At 37.3% G+C, this 15,646-nt stretch overlaps 1 protein-coding gene and 1 long non-coding RNA gene across 2 annotated transcripts in view; one reads left to right on the top strand and one right to left on the bottom strand.

Moving 5' to 3' along the window:
- The window catches only part of adgrb3 (adhesion G protein-coupled receptor B3), a 124,618-nt gene that overhangs the window by 1,032 nt on the left and 107,940 nt on the right, over positions 1-15,646 (top strand). Inside the window, exon 2 of the mRNA XM_028603905.1 lies at positions 858-1,626. Coding sequence (XP_028459706.1) covers positions 873-1,626 — 754 coding nt within the window. The 5' untranslated portion in view covers positions 858-872. The remainder of the gene's footprint in view (positions 1-857; positions 1,627-15,646) is intronic.
- LOC114572317 (uncharacterized) overlaps positions 1-15,646 on the bottom strand; it is a 77,271-nt gene that overhangs the window by 14,955 nt on the left and 46,670 nt on the right. The window lies entirely within an intron of this gene.

The following is a 15,646-nucleotide window of genomic DNA, read 5'->3' as shown; positions in this document are numbered from 1 at the left end:
CATTGCCTGTAGGATTAAAGCAATCAGGACATCGCATTGCATTCTCTTTCTTTCTCGCACTCAAACACACACACACACACACACACACACACACACACGCACACACACACACACACACACACACACACACACACACACACACACACACACACACACACACACACACACAGGCTCTTTATCAAATTGCATTGTCAAGCCCTGAATTTCGGAGACATGCAGGTCGTGTAGTGGACCAAAAGCGCGCCTGCATGAGAGGAGCCATATAGTGACCAGGCGGACGCAGAAAGACATTTTCAGTCAATACAATTTGCCTTCCTCACATTATCTATCTATCATTATTTATCTGTCGTGTGAGGAAATAGACTAAATCCCGAAGAATACAGCTTGATTTGAAAAAGATTTTGGTTACTGCGTAAAATGAGCAGTTGCATCCCACAGCTCTTGAGGACTGCACTGACTCACTGTTTTTTGATGTCAGATATTCTAAACAGCTATATTTGAATATCGCCAGGGATTGTGCCATACCAAATACGACCCAATTAATAATGTCTAAATGACTCACATTATTCCCCAAAATAAATAAATAAAAATAATTCCCGAAGTAACCACAAGGTGGCAATGTTTGCACAAAGTATAATAATGAGGGAGGATGGATGGAGATGCAAAAGACATGTTGCTGAGGTTAACGTGTTTTTTTATTATTTATTTCCTCCCCACTATCATGGTATAGGACGTGATTGGAAATTATGTGAAGCACATCCATCAGACTTGAGAAAAGATTTCTATCAAGTGTGATTGATGTGCTTGTCCTCTGCTTTAAAATCCCTTTGTGTAACTCTGTCCATCTCTCCTTGCAGGCCAAATGACATAGGATGAAGGCTGTTCGAAACCTGTTGATTTATATATTTTCCACCTATCTTCTGGTTATGTTTGGATTAACTGGTGCCCAAGATTATTGGTGTTCCACTCTGGTCAAGGGGGTCATTTATGGATCATATTCAGTGACTGAAATGTTTCCTAAGAACTATACAAACTGTACATGGACGCTGGAGAACCCAGACCCTACCAAATACAGCATCTACCTGAAGCTATACAAGCGAGACTTGAGCTGCTCTGAATATTCTTTGCTTGCTTATCAGTTTGATCATTACTCGCACGAAAAGATCAATGAGTTGCTGAAAGTCAACGAGTCTATAGTGTACCTGTGCGATTCAAAGAATATTTATGTATTTTTGCTGTATGACAAGAATTTCGTTCAACTACGGAGAGTTTTCCCTTATGATTATAATGGATTGACACCACAGAAGCTGGATGAGGAGGAGAAGTCTATTGTGGAGTTTTTGGTGTTAAATAAGGCGAGCCCTAGCCAGTTTGGGTGTCAAGTGCTTTGTACATGGCTGGAAAACTGCCTGAAGTTAGAGAAAGGGACAGTGGAGACATGTGGGATCGTGTACACAAAATGCACATGTCCTCAGCATTTAGGCGATGGAGAATCAGAGAGCATGCTCATGCTCAACAACGTGGTTTTACCTTTAAATCCACAAACGGAGGGTTGCTTGTCACCCCAACTACAAGCTGGGCAGGTCTGCAATCTGAGTGCAGAAGTGAAACGGCCTCCTAAAGAAGGTGAGTATCCTGTCATTTTCCTCCTTAATGCTGAAAAAGATGTAGACTTAATGAACTACTGTATGCATAGATAAGATAGTAATCATGTCAAATGTGCACGTCAATCACTCCCTTCTCTGCCCTTATTGCATGTTTGAAGTGTGATGGCCCATGAAACAAAGAGCACACATAGATCTAAAGACTGCGGTTGGCTCAGAAATGTGTCAACTTCAAGAACAAAGCTGCCAGAGGAGTTGGGTGTAGTAATGACCACAGCAGCACAAATCATACCACCTGCAGGGGGTCTTTCATTTGGTTGGGCTGAATTAAAAATGCACTATCATTGCTGTGGATTTAAAATGGCTGTTTTTATACACATCAGCACAGAGTTAAAATGGCTGCAAATCTAAAGATCATTTTTTTTCTGTATTTATACATTTACGGCAGTTGTCATCCTTACAAAGACCAACAATGGCCGATATGGACGCATCCTTCGGTTTTTATTGGCATTTTGACATGTCACGACGGATTCAGCAGCATCAGATTGGATCACATTGCTCATGCAATGCAACATTTAAAAACGTGTGGATAAGATTTAAGAGTTCTGTGCTTAGTCAAATCTTTAGCAACTAATAATTAAACATATCGAATAAAATAGTGGTATTTTCAAAGCTGCTTCACTACATAGGGATGCTACCTGTCCAGTGTTGCCATAAAGCAATGAAACGTGTTTTCACTTTATGTTGGAATTGAGCAAAAATTTACATCTAGTCAAGAGCTTACAGAAAAAAATGGCATTTTCAGCAGTTGTAATTCAAACATGTGCACAAGTGCAACACACATCATCCATACACATTCACATATAGAAAGCTGAATGGACATTTGATAGTAAATGGTTATGGTAACGACATAATGATTTTGTTCATTAGTGTCACTGGGTAGCAGGGGGAAGGTTTTGTAGTTAACACACTTGTGTAGCCCTTAGAATTACAAAGGGAGCCCTTCTTGACACATAACTGCTTGCATTTAAACAGATAACAGAGAAAAACCCCCAGAGGAATATGCTGCATACTTCAGAGGTGAGGTGCGTTTACCGTGAGACATAAAAGGAGGGGCATTCATCATGGCAAACTGAACCAAAAATAATGAGTCAACCTTTAAATTTTATTTTTTGGAGAGGTGGGTGGGGGGGGCTGGGGGGAAATAATGATAGCAGGAATGTTATGGAGCTATGTCCCTTGTGGCAAAAACAGTTGCTATAATAGCACGCTGGAGAACAGGTGGCAGTTTTCTAATCAAAAAGAACAGGTGAACATCGATTGCAGTAGCTGTTCGGTTGACTCCTGCTGACTGCAACATCACACATTTTTAGGCATGTTTTTGAAACACATTCATACGGGATTTTTTTTAGAAGTATTATACCTAGATACTACTACGCCTAAGGTATTTTTAATGCTTTTATAAGAGTTCCTCTTGCAAATTTGAGTGGCTTACCTCCATCAAGTCGGATGATACAATCACTTGGAGTATCGTTCATCCACCCTTTCACTAGAGCCCTTAAGCAATAATGCAAAGTTTCTGATTCAGACTACCATTACAACTCACCCTGCAGTCAAGTAGCATGTGCAGTTACATCAAAAAATATGACTCAGCTGTGTGTTTTCGTTAGATAATTTCATCTTTTAGTGAATCTCATGTTTACATTACAATTTACTAGTAAGCATTGTGCTTATTTCCACAGAAAATTCTCTGCTCCAAAATAACATTTGACATTTTTTCTATCAGCATGTTAATAACGGCTTAAGAGCACAGCTTATTTTTTTCCCTCTCTCTCAGAAGATTTTCCACTAGCTTCTATTTATAGGGTCAGTTGATGGGAGGTTTGAATAAATCCGTTTTCATCTGGATAACAGGGAGATCACCACTGGGTTTAAAAGAGCACTGTGTCTCCTGTGGCATCATGGTGACAGAGTGGGTGTTCCTGATGAAGAATAAAGCATTACAAACAGTAAGGGCTCTATTTGACAAAATTGCTTGTCTTTGATCTTATCAGTTCCTGGAAGGGGATGGCTTCAGAGCACATCAAAGTAAAGCAGGCCTGGAGGTTGTATACTCCAGCCATGCCACTGAAATGTCCCTCCAGTGTTTCACAGAGTGAGGATAACATTTTAAAGGTTAAAGCTTATAACTATTTAAGGTGATTATGCAGACACACGCCATTCCTTGATATTGTGACATTTTGAAAACCACAGCGACACAATAAATGCCTAAACAGATGTAGTACTCGGATGACTCATTTATGCAGTTTTATTTTTTATCACATTCTCCACTACCGTGACTAAAAGTTGTAAAAGGAAGCAGCACAGTTGGACTCACAGAAAGAATTCTGAGTCTATTTTTTCCCCTTTTGTGTTCTATGTTTGTGTGGGTTTCCTCCCACATCCCACACATGCAAGTCAAGTGGGCTGATGACTCTGTGCTGCCCAAAGATAAATGAATGGCTGTCTGTGTTAGCTCTGTGATGCCCTGGTGACTTGTCCTGGGTGTTTTCTTGCTTTTAATCCAGTGAATGCTCGGATACGATAAGATAGGATAGGCTCCAGCTAGTGTGAATCTAAATTTTTTAATTTATTTAAACTTTTTTTTTAAATAGCTAGAAGAAAAAGCTAGGTAGAATTTTGTTTTGCAGATTCTCTATACTGTTACACATTTAAATTTCCCTGGTGCATTTATTTTGAAAAGATGGAGATTGAAAGTGCCTTCAGTCAGTAGATAGAAACAGCAATCAAACATTTAAGAGTTCTCACCCTGCTATCTGCCATTTCCCTGTTCAATCCTGTGCAGATGCCTGTGGTTACATGTATGCAAGCAATCCTCAAATTCACAACGCACCGTTCAAATCATCCACAAATTGCACTTGGCTCCAGGAAATAAACAACATCATGATACCATTGTCCTGTTTTGTGGCTCAGCTTACTAGCCTGCCATTGGCTTAGGAAAAGTGTCTTAGTCTTTGTTTCTTTTGGTTGGAACTTGCTAGTTTTTAAGGATCAGGGTCATTGTTTGAGAGGAATGCACTTTGTCACGTGTCCTCGAAGGTGTACACTGAAGCCTCTAACAGCCACGCCAATGTCCAGATTCCTCGCTATTATATGACAACTGTCAAGTACACCTTTTGTTTCTCTAAAATAGTGTCACTGAAAAGCCTACTTTACAAATTAATTCTTTTTAAAGTGAAAAGGGCAATAATTTTTTCATCTAAATATTATTGGGATTCTGTCAGATATTTCCGTTTATGTAACTGCGCCCATCTCTGCCCCCACTTCCATTTCCGTGTTGTCATTGACTTATAGGGGAATAGATGATAAATGTAACAGTGACAGCAAGATGCTTTCTGGAGATAAGAGTTCATAATTTGTTTCAAACCCGATTATGTTACAAATAACTAAAGTTCAAATGTATGTAAAATATTCAAATAAATATTTTATGAGTCCACGAAACGGGCGTCTAAATTCATTGTTAGTACAATAAGTAGGTCAGAAATGACTATGACATCACAGATTTGAGTCTCGATCCTCTGTTTTCCACTTGGGAAATGCAATATGTATGAAATGTATCAATTATTTTTTTTGGTTTGTTTAACAGGGGTGATTTAAGTCAACCACCACTAAACTGACAATGTCGGAAAGGAATTTAACATGTCATTACTGCAAATATCAAAGGTTTTAATATGATATCCACTTTAAGACAAAATGCAAACGCTTATTTGTGCAGTTGCAGATGCTTACTTGATCCTTGCGGTTTCTGACGACACACAGCGTGTGCCATGTGGAAAATGGCAATAGGATTTTATTGGCAAATGAAATGTGTGAAGCGTTCTAATGCACTGTCACCCGCCAAAGTCCTGAGCACTGCAGCAGCTCAGCCTAGCTGCCTCAAATAGTGAGGCCTTTTATTCACTTTGGATCTCAGTCAAGTCACTCAGTAGTCACACTGCATTATGCTCACCCCCATTGTTCAGTACACTTGGAGGCCATTTTAGTTCCAATTCAGTGAAGGAGAGAGCTCAGCTCAACAGAACAGAATCTGTTTAATCTTAGACATGCATCATTTGTCTATAACTATACTTAATACCTTGAATATCCTGTGTTCCAATTCTCCCTAAAATCCTAGGCTAAATTATTCCATCTTTTAGCCTACTGCAAATAGTATTCTCATGTTCTGCTCTTGGATTGTTAGGTACAGAATTTTTCCCTGGTTTTGTAGCTGTCTTCTTTGTCCATTCTTGAGGCTGCTGTCTTGGAAAAGCTAAAGAATGCTAAGAAATGACAAGGTCAACAAAAAAACTGTGATAGATTGTGGGACCCTGAGAATTAGCTTGAGTGCCGGCCATTGTCTTTGTCCATTAACTGTGTATTAAATTTTGCCTTTTTTTAAAATTGCAGAGTGAGGAACAATTACGTTTTATGCTGTAATCAATTACACAGCTTTGGGTCAATTCCAGTTAGTTTTGTAAAACATATACCTGTACATTAAACTGGTAAAATGAGGTCAAACATTACACCACAATCTGCAAGACTGTGATTTTCAGGAAAAGATAATGGAGTCTGGAAGTGAGTGAACAGTTCTTTTCTGTGCGTGGCTCAAAAATATACATACTGTATATAAACTGTATATTATTTAAATGGCCCAAGTCACCGTTTCTGGGTATAAAAATTCATGAGGCTCTTAGGTGACTCCCAAGTCATTTTATACAGTGATAAAACCACAAAATGTTGCCATGTGTAAAGTTCTGCTTAAAACACTCGGATGCAAAAGGCTCGTTGGAACCACAAAAGTCTCAGTTTTTCAACCATTAAACCTTTATGGTACAATATAGTATGGGACTTGGCATTTTTTTAAATTTTTTTTTTAGCACAGCAAGTTAAAGGATTAAAAAGATAAAATTTGTGCTTGTACAGTTATGCATAATACCAACTAGCACCTTCTGATAATTGCTTTATTAAATGCCTTAAAAACCTATTTGCCTAAATAACCTTTTATAACAAGAAATAGGGTCCAACATGAACAATACAATTAGCCTATCTGCCAAATTTCAATTAGTTTTGGTTATTCCACAGGGCTCAGTCAGAAAAAGATGATGTCATGTATTTCTGTGCACCAATCATAGTTAAGCAACACCTGCATCAAAATCAAAAAAAAGTGTTATACATTTAAATGGGAGTCTCATCTCAAAGTTACAGTATGTATTCTCATTTCTCAGTTAACCTGCATAATATGTTTAGGACAGCTGGAATTGTTGGAATCTTTAGAATCAAGGTTTTCTTATTTTGGCTTACATATTAAAAGTATGCACTTTTAGTTTACCTTAAGTAGTTTTAGTTAGTTTAGTTATATTTTATTTCTGTGTCATGCCAAACATCTTGGCCCATCCCACATGGGATTACAAGACACCACAAATTCACTTATTCAACAAACATCTTCCCGTTGCATTTTATCTAAATAATTAGCCAATTTATATGTTTCATATGTGAACAGCCATCTCAATATTTGAGCATCATCCATATTTACCAAATCAATCTCTGCTTTTATCCTACAAAACAAAAAATCACGCTGCTCACGATAAAAAGGACAATAGAAAACAAAATGGAACTCATTTTCTACATCATTCAAACAGCACATAGGACAAATACGTTTTTTCCTCTTCTACATTAACATATCGTCCTGTTTCAATAGTCAAAGGCAAAACACCAGATCTCACTTGAGCGCATAAGGATCTTTGCCTTTTTGACAAATTATATACAACATAATTCTCAGTGCCATATTCTGGTTTTATCATTACAAAAATACGCAATTTTGGCTTAGCCCATATATCATCAGCCCACTGCTTTTTGTCTTTAGCAAACACAGATTCTTTAAACAAACTGATATTCAGCTTTTCATTATTAAGAAACAAATCCCCAAAACCATAATTACAAAACAATTTGCATATGTCGTTAGACAAAAGACCAAGAATATGTTTATCCCAGAGAAATATTTTCCTTGTCAACCTATTTGCGTCCATATCTAATAGACGATTCCATAACTGGGCCATACATATCTTCCAGCGAGCCTCACATGATTCCCATCCCATGTCTCCCACTATCGCCAATTTATTATTAAGTAATTCAGGTTAAAGCTATACTGTTTCCACTATTTCCAGTCCTACCAAGTTAGCATGTGTTGACAGCTGCATTTAAATAGGTTGGGCAAGTATAGATGTGTAAAATAATAAAATCTTGATGCAGAACGAATAGTTTATGTGGTAATTAGGACGTATAGCAATGGACAGATGAAATAATGTTTTTTGCAGTTTCTGTTGTAAAGCATCACTGTTAGTTTGAGTTAATTATTATTATCAATTCTGACTTTTAAAAAAAAAAAATATTTATAACTAGAGCTAATGTACATCTGCCATTAACTGTAAGGCCAGCCTTGATGCTAACAGCGATGCATTGATAATCATATATGTATGTCAAGTTACTATATTTAGTAATTATAAGTATTTATTATTGCCTAAATAATACATGCAGTGGGGTAAGAAAGTGCAATATTTCTCTCTGAACTGTAATGAATTACAAAGTAACATGACATGGAAATATAAGTAAAGTACAAGTACTACAAGTGTACACTTGAGAACAGTGCTAGAGTGAATGCATTTAGTTACAGTCTGATACTGACACTTACATATCAGAGCAAAGTCCCCATACATTGCCCAGAAAGGCTCAAACCAACATTTCTTGAAATAGTGCATCAACAGCGAGCCCATCTTCATCACTTTTGCAGTATCATGGAGGTGACAAGTCCACCTTTTTAACTTTACGGCTTACAATAAATACTATTGTAATAAAATGTGTGAGTAGCAGTTGTTGCCCATAATAATGTCATATTACAGCAGGAATTGTAATCAGAGTAATGGGTTACGTAATGTTTTATCTAATTCTTTGATGTGAGGCAGCCACACTTCTTGTCGTCGAAACTGTAGCGCGTCACCAGTAAAATCCGGCATAAACAATGAGGAAACATGCATGTCTGATTTATTAGGGGGCATATTCCACCTGCATGCACGTTTCTTGTTATAAATTCCAAACAGCGGTAGATTTGTGTGCTGCACCAGATCCTAAAACTACTCATAAATTCCTCTTGAAATGCCACAGATTCACCTGTTTAGCACTGAAGCTCTTATTCAACTCTTTCAGCTTTACCCATTAAATAAAAATAACACAAAGCAACAAATCTAAACCACCACTGCATTGTAGACGGTGAAAGTGTTTAACTGAGGCTGGTTTGAGACACTGTTTGAAGGTTTGGCATAAAAGAAAAGATAAATAGTAAGTCAGAATATTAACTGCTTTATTTACTGGCCTCATGTTTATACCTATTTGCGTAATCTTGTTTTAAAAATATGATATTTACACATAGTGTGGTCTTGTGAGATTTTGGCAAAGCAAAATAATGTTTTGCCTAATAAATAATTTGCGATGAAAAGGTCTTAAAGCTCTTTATGTTAAAGACATTTTTGTTTTCCCACAGCAGAGAACTTATTCATTGTGTAGCACACTGGTGCTGCATCTATTTCCCTGTAATGTCTGCACGGCTAAAGCTGATGCTAGTCTTTGTTAAAGGATCCACACAGTGTGCTACCGTGCTGATTCATCAGAACAACAGTGGTGCATACTTATCATGAAACATTTCAATTTGTAATTGCATGTCTTGCTTCTGGATGATGTGACATCATAGCATCCAGTCTTTATTTTGCAATTTATGAGTAAAAGATAAGTGGACCTTATCAAACCTAAATCAAAGGAACAGCCACCATTGTGCTCTTGTTTCCTTTGACTTCAAAAAGATTTCTATATGAATGCAAACATGACAAGTAATGAGGCTATGTAGATGATGAAAAGTGTCTCATCTTCTTATTATACAAATTAGATTTGTTCACTGCCATCATTAGCATAATTCAGTAGTAACCATCATATCTGAAATCCCTGCCATAAAAAAAGAAAAATGTTGTGAACAACTGATGAACATGAACACCATGAACTTGTTTCCATTTTATTGAACTAGAACTGAGTGTGATATGAAGGTTTGGTATCTTTGCTTCACAGCAGAAAGGAGCAATTCACCTCATTGTACAAACTAAATTGACAACTACAATAGTGATTCTCATCTGACAAATTCATTTAGAAAGCAAAACCCTTCAGAGTGGGACTCAGAAACCGCGCTATTCATCCTTCTAAGAAAAACATGAACAACATTCATGAGTCTGTTACAGCTTTGCTTTAAAGTTCTGAAGCGAGGGCAAGTCTTTGAAGCGTTAAGGTTGGATAAACACTGTCAGATGTCTTGAACATTTCTTGTCATTTTTCTAAAAAAAGGATTATATTCTAACTCTTGTGTTGGCTGGCTTAATGTGGTTATCAAGCCCTAGTTGTTCGGTTCCAGAGATGTTAATGTAAATTATGCACTGTGTTCAGCCTCTCAGTTGCATATTCCTGTATTTCAACCCAGTTAGTTTTGGCCTGTCACTGGATGGCTATTTCAGCCCAAGGAGGAGAGGCATTTGCATTAACATCCACCCACAAAACCTGGTTAATGGGTCTGTCACTCAAATACAATGTCTGTGGTAAAGTGGAGGCAAAATCCATTTTTTTCTCAAGGGACTTCTGTAGCTACTCTCACGGATAGCCCCTCTGCAGAGTATGGCAAGTGTGTTTGTATAGGTGTAATGGATAGTGCCTTTAAACTTACATGGTATACTATGATCTAAGGCAGAATACACACTTACGTAATCAGTGTTGTGTAACAATAACATGTAGTCTACACATTCACTGGGGACTTAAAATGTTAGGTTTCTAACATAGACTGTTAATATTAATGGACAGAGCATGTGTGACGTCACCCATTGGTTTGTGGAGATCCGCTATGAGTCGTTGAATTTGCCGTTAGAGGCGCAGCCATCCTGGTTGCGGATGTGACAATTTTAGACAAGAGGGAGGAGTGAGGGAGGAGCTTGGCAACGCTGCTTACACTCTACGTTACGTTACACACTTTTACTGGCAATCACATCATAGCCATGCCCTAAAAGACCCCCTGCTTTATCGCCGATTTTAAAATCAACGAAACCATAATTCAAAAAAATGAACATCATTCTGTATTGCAGAAGACTTAAAACTAGCGACCATTGCTAAATATAACATAACACGTAGTAACATCTACAGTAAGTGCTGACAACTAAGCATTTAGTCTGTAATACAGTTTTACAGTCAATGGCATGAGCTGAAGGTGAATACCACTGAATAATTCACACATTGTTCTTTTAATCTCAGATTGTACGATTTAAAACTTAACTCTTAAACAACAACAAAAAAAAAATTCGAAATCATCAAATTTGGACATACATGGTTTTCACTGGACGGGAAGGGTATGAAAAATTATAATCAAATCAAGTTACTAAAGCTGTCGGATAATCATAGTAGAGTAAAAAGTACAATATTTACTTCTGAGATGCAGTGAAGTAGAAATATAAAGTTGCATAAATTGATATACTCAAGTAAAGTACAAATACTTAAAATTTGTACTTGAGTAAATCTATTTAGTTTCATTTTACGATTGCATATTGTAAAGCGTAACTAGAAAATAAAGTATATAATAATGGTTAAACTTCAATTATATTCAATTCAATTTTATTTATAGTATCAATACATAACAAGAGTTATCTTGAGACACTTTACAGATAGAGTAGGTCTAGACCACACTCTATAATTTACAAAGCCCCAACAATTCCAGTAATTCCCCCAAGACCAAGCATTATGTGAATATAACTGAAGTTTAACCGTTATTCATTTTTTTGCACTTACAATACAGCCCCATGCATTGTTCACAGAGGAATCCAAAGCCAACACACAAATCTGAATACATCATACCCAACAGTTTCCATGGTGCATTGTGGGTATTCTGCTCCTCCCACTGTTAGAAGTGTTATGTAACATATTCTTATGCCAGATTGTCAGCATTTCTACAGCTCTGTCCTTCATAGCACAGACAGATATGATACAGTGTTACATGCAATACTGAAGACAGGTTTGTCAATTTCTAAATCAATGTGACTTCCATTTGTTTTGTGCGGTTATTAATTTCATGACCCAAACAGGATACGCAGTTCTAGAAAATGGGAGGATGGATGCCGTTCACTCTGCTCATTGATATTTGTCATATCCACATAGGAGTCAGACTTTTTCATCAAGTCTAAACACATTAATTTACAAATAAGATTTAAACCACATTAATGGCTGTATTTGAAATCAGAGTTGAGTAGAATTTATGTTGTGCCTGTTTAAGTCAGATTTTAAACTGTCCTTTACACCACAACCGACCCCCAACACTGATGTCACATTCAGAGGATGGTTAGCCTGCCAACGCTGCTGCACATCTTAAACTCATCTGTCACTGATGCTGTCTGGTGCGGTGGCAGTGTTCTGCACCTCAACTAGATATTGCTATGGCATGGAGAGAGCTGGTTTATCTCGAGTCACATCTGGCCTGCTGCATGCTGGTCTTAGCAACCAGCACAGATGGGTTAACAATGTCTGAACATACAATTCCTAATCAATCACACACAAATAACAGTGTGGACAGTTAGTCCTAAAATTGGACTGGAAACACAAATGTGATTTTCTAGCAGTCTGGAAATTCTCTTTGAGGGATAGCTTGTGGTCACTGTTTTTGCTATTGCTGTAAATGCATACTACCATATCTGTGGAGACCGTTGTCAGTACTTTCACGAATACCATGACACCCCCACACCTTTTATTAAGGTTTAACTAAAAATACTTAAGTTAGTTAAGTTTAAGGGAGTATTGTGCTCATGGTGGTCACGGGAGTCCACAGCCTTACTAGGCTGTACTTAAGAGTTACACTAAATGTAAACATCCGCATGCCAATAGCAATGGTAACATGCTGATGATTAGCAGGTAATCTTTACCAGGTCACCATCTTAGTTTAGCCTGGTAGCATGCTTTTATTTGATTCATTTAATTATTACTTAACACAAAGCACAGCTGAGGTTCATGGGAATGTTGGTATTAACGAATTTATATTTTCACCTGATAATGGTGCTAGATGAAAAGTCAGGGGATCACAAAAGTTATTTCAATCCATTCTATACGGACATTTAATATCTGTAGCAAATTTAACAATTCATAACTCCAATAATTTATCAGATATTTCACTCAGAACCAAAAATGGTAATCTATAATCTAATCACAATCGGTAGAATTTATCATCTAGGGACCATAATTGTCTGTACCAAATTCAATGGCAATACATCAAATAGTTGTTGAGATATTCCAGTCAAAAAGTGGTGGACCGACCAATCAACAGACTTTGATGTTGCTATCCATAGAGCTACGCTGCTAGCATTGCTAAAAATAACAGTTTAAGTTTTGGCAAGAACAAAAAAATTGCTGTTATTGTTAAGGGAAACCAACGTGCTTTGCTCTGTTATGAGAAAGTCTTACTAAACATAGCTCATTTTCACCTGCTTGAACAAAAGGCCTATTCTGTCATTTCCCCCGAGAGGACAGTCTCTTCGTTTTCCATCGTTAATTAAGCAGCAACGTGCAAAGTACACAAATGAAGAAACAACTATTTCTGCCATATATCATAGAGAATGTAATTGCTCTATTTGATTATTTTTATATTATAAACATGCTCTTCCCTTAATTGTTAATTGTTCATTCACTAACAATTGTCCTTGAATTCTCAATGGCAGCATCAGTGCAAGATCTCTAAACACAGTAAAATGAGCAAATCACACTACCAAATGAGTGAAAGTCTGCTACAGAGAGTCCTATCCATTCAGCCAATACAGAAGACACATCAGATGGTGAGATGCTTTCTGCAGTATTGTATAAAAGAAAGAGCGTCAGGCACAGTAGCCATAATGAAATGTGACAGATAAATCAGAAGCACTTGGGAAATAGCTTTGGATTACTGAATCTATACCGCATCACCACAGCTAGTCTAGACTTCCTAGACCTGCTCTGTTTCAGTAGAGTGTCCAGTAAGGGGGTTTGGGATTTTTTTTTATCCTCTGACATCGCTGGTTTGTAATTCTATTTTTCGTACACAAAAACAGACTACCATATATTTGAAAAATAAAAGCAAATATGCAGATGAAGTTGTGAGGAAAGCACATCACTCACTGGGAAATATCACCTAATCACTTCTCAGACTTCTGAGAGTTACAAACTGCACACAAACTGTGTAATCTTAATCTTTCAAATATAAAACAGAAACTTTCTACCTGCCACATTTTAACTTCTAAATAGAAACAAAACACCAGCTAGAAATCTTTCCTTATTGCTGACTGGTTAATGTTTCACTTTGCTGCAATTATGTGAAAGTGCAACACAATAGTGTCCTCAGGGTGAGGGGTGTTTACAGATGCAAAAGGGCATGCCTTTGATCAGCCTCTGATGAAACACTTGGTGTAAAGTTATACCGTAACTATGTGGCAGAGTACTGTAATTGTATTCCAAATATTGAATAAGCAAATAAAAACGTAAATAAAGAAATGACCTGGAAAACCTGAATCTAGTGGTGATGATCTTGCCCTGTCTGTAACACTCTGGACTTAAGCTCCAATGGCTGAATATAATATTATATATATATATATATATATATATATATATATATATATATATATATATATATATATGTGTGATTGGATTATGCAACACAGTCTCATTCTCTACTCGTCAAATGTCTGACGCATGGCCAAGGACCCCTGCCGTTAACGAAAGAGGTGTACCTGTTGCGTTGTTTGTCAACAGGGGGGTCCGTCAGATAGACATTCAGTGCACAAGCTTTGTAACAGCTTCTGTGGCGCGTCTCTTATGGGAGTTGTAGTTTTAAAGTATATTGGTATATTTCTCATAAGTAGAAGTTGGCAGTGTGGAATTTTGGATACACCCTGGGTTTTTTTTTTTTTGGGATGGGGAACACACTGGTGTCATCAGATTTAAAAAATGGAATCGTTAAATAGGTGAAAATAGGTTATTACCATATTTTACAGTGCTTACAGTGGGTAAACTTTGGTGACCATATCTACATGATAGCTGAGGTCCAGAGCTTTCTATAACAGCTGGTCCCATGTGTGTTGCACTTTCTGTTGCTAAATGACAAGCTTTCAAAGATGTACTGGGTTCAAGGTTCAGAGGTCAATATTTCAAAGCAGGAGTAATGTATCCTCTTCAGACTGACATATGTTACTGTCGAGGTTGAGACTTTTTCAACAATGTCTTTGCTATAGTCCTACGACAATGTTTTAATTTTTACATGTAGTCTCATGGAGACCACTTTGCAGGTGATACATTATTGTCCCCAGAGGGATATTTGACTTGAGTTCAAATGCTTCACACATAACACTTGACATACTGATTTATCATACAGCTGACATATACTTAAAATAAAAAACAACATAAACAAAGGGATATGTAGTCAGACTGTAGCACATCACACAGCCACAATCTATTGCTTATCTTTCACAAACAGTGACAAGAGCAACCTACACACAACCCTATATGCATTATATCATGAAGTTATTCCACAACACCTGCAGCCTTAAGCAACATTATTTAACGTTTTAATTGAGGTAGGTCCAAATAGACCTATAGTTTAGAAATGTTACGTTTACATTGGGGTACCCATATCTTCTGCCAGAGGATAAGACTTCATACTTGGCATGGAGAATAAAGATCAGACCAAATTCTCTGTGGTTGCTTGGAGAGACTGGTTTCTATTCCTCTCCACAACCTTCATGACAGTCACCTGACAAGCAAGCTTAAATGAGATGTTTTTAGATGTTGCCATGCTTTCTGACATATTAATATGCTCTGCAATGCAGCCTTTTATAACATAAACCCTCTGATTCACCATGAGTGTCTGCTCTAAATGATAATACACACTTTCAACATGGGCCTTCCAGCCAGGTGTTGTC

Source organism: Perca flavescens, chromosome 17 (assembly GCF_004354835.1).
Source record: "Perca flavescens isolate YP-PL-M2 chromosome 17, PFLA_1.0, whole genome shotgun sequence".
Lineage (NCBI taxonomy): Eukaryota > Metazoa > Chordata > Actinopteri > Perciformes > Percidae > Perca > Perca flavescens.
This window is presented reverse-complemented; position numbering and strand designations above follow the sequence as displayed.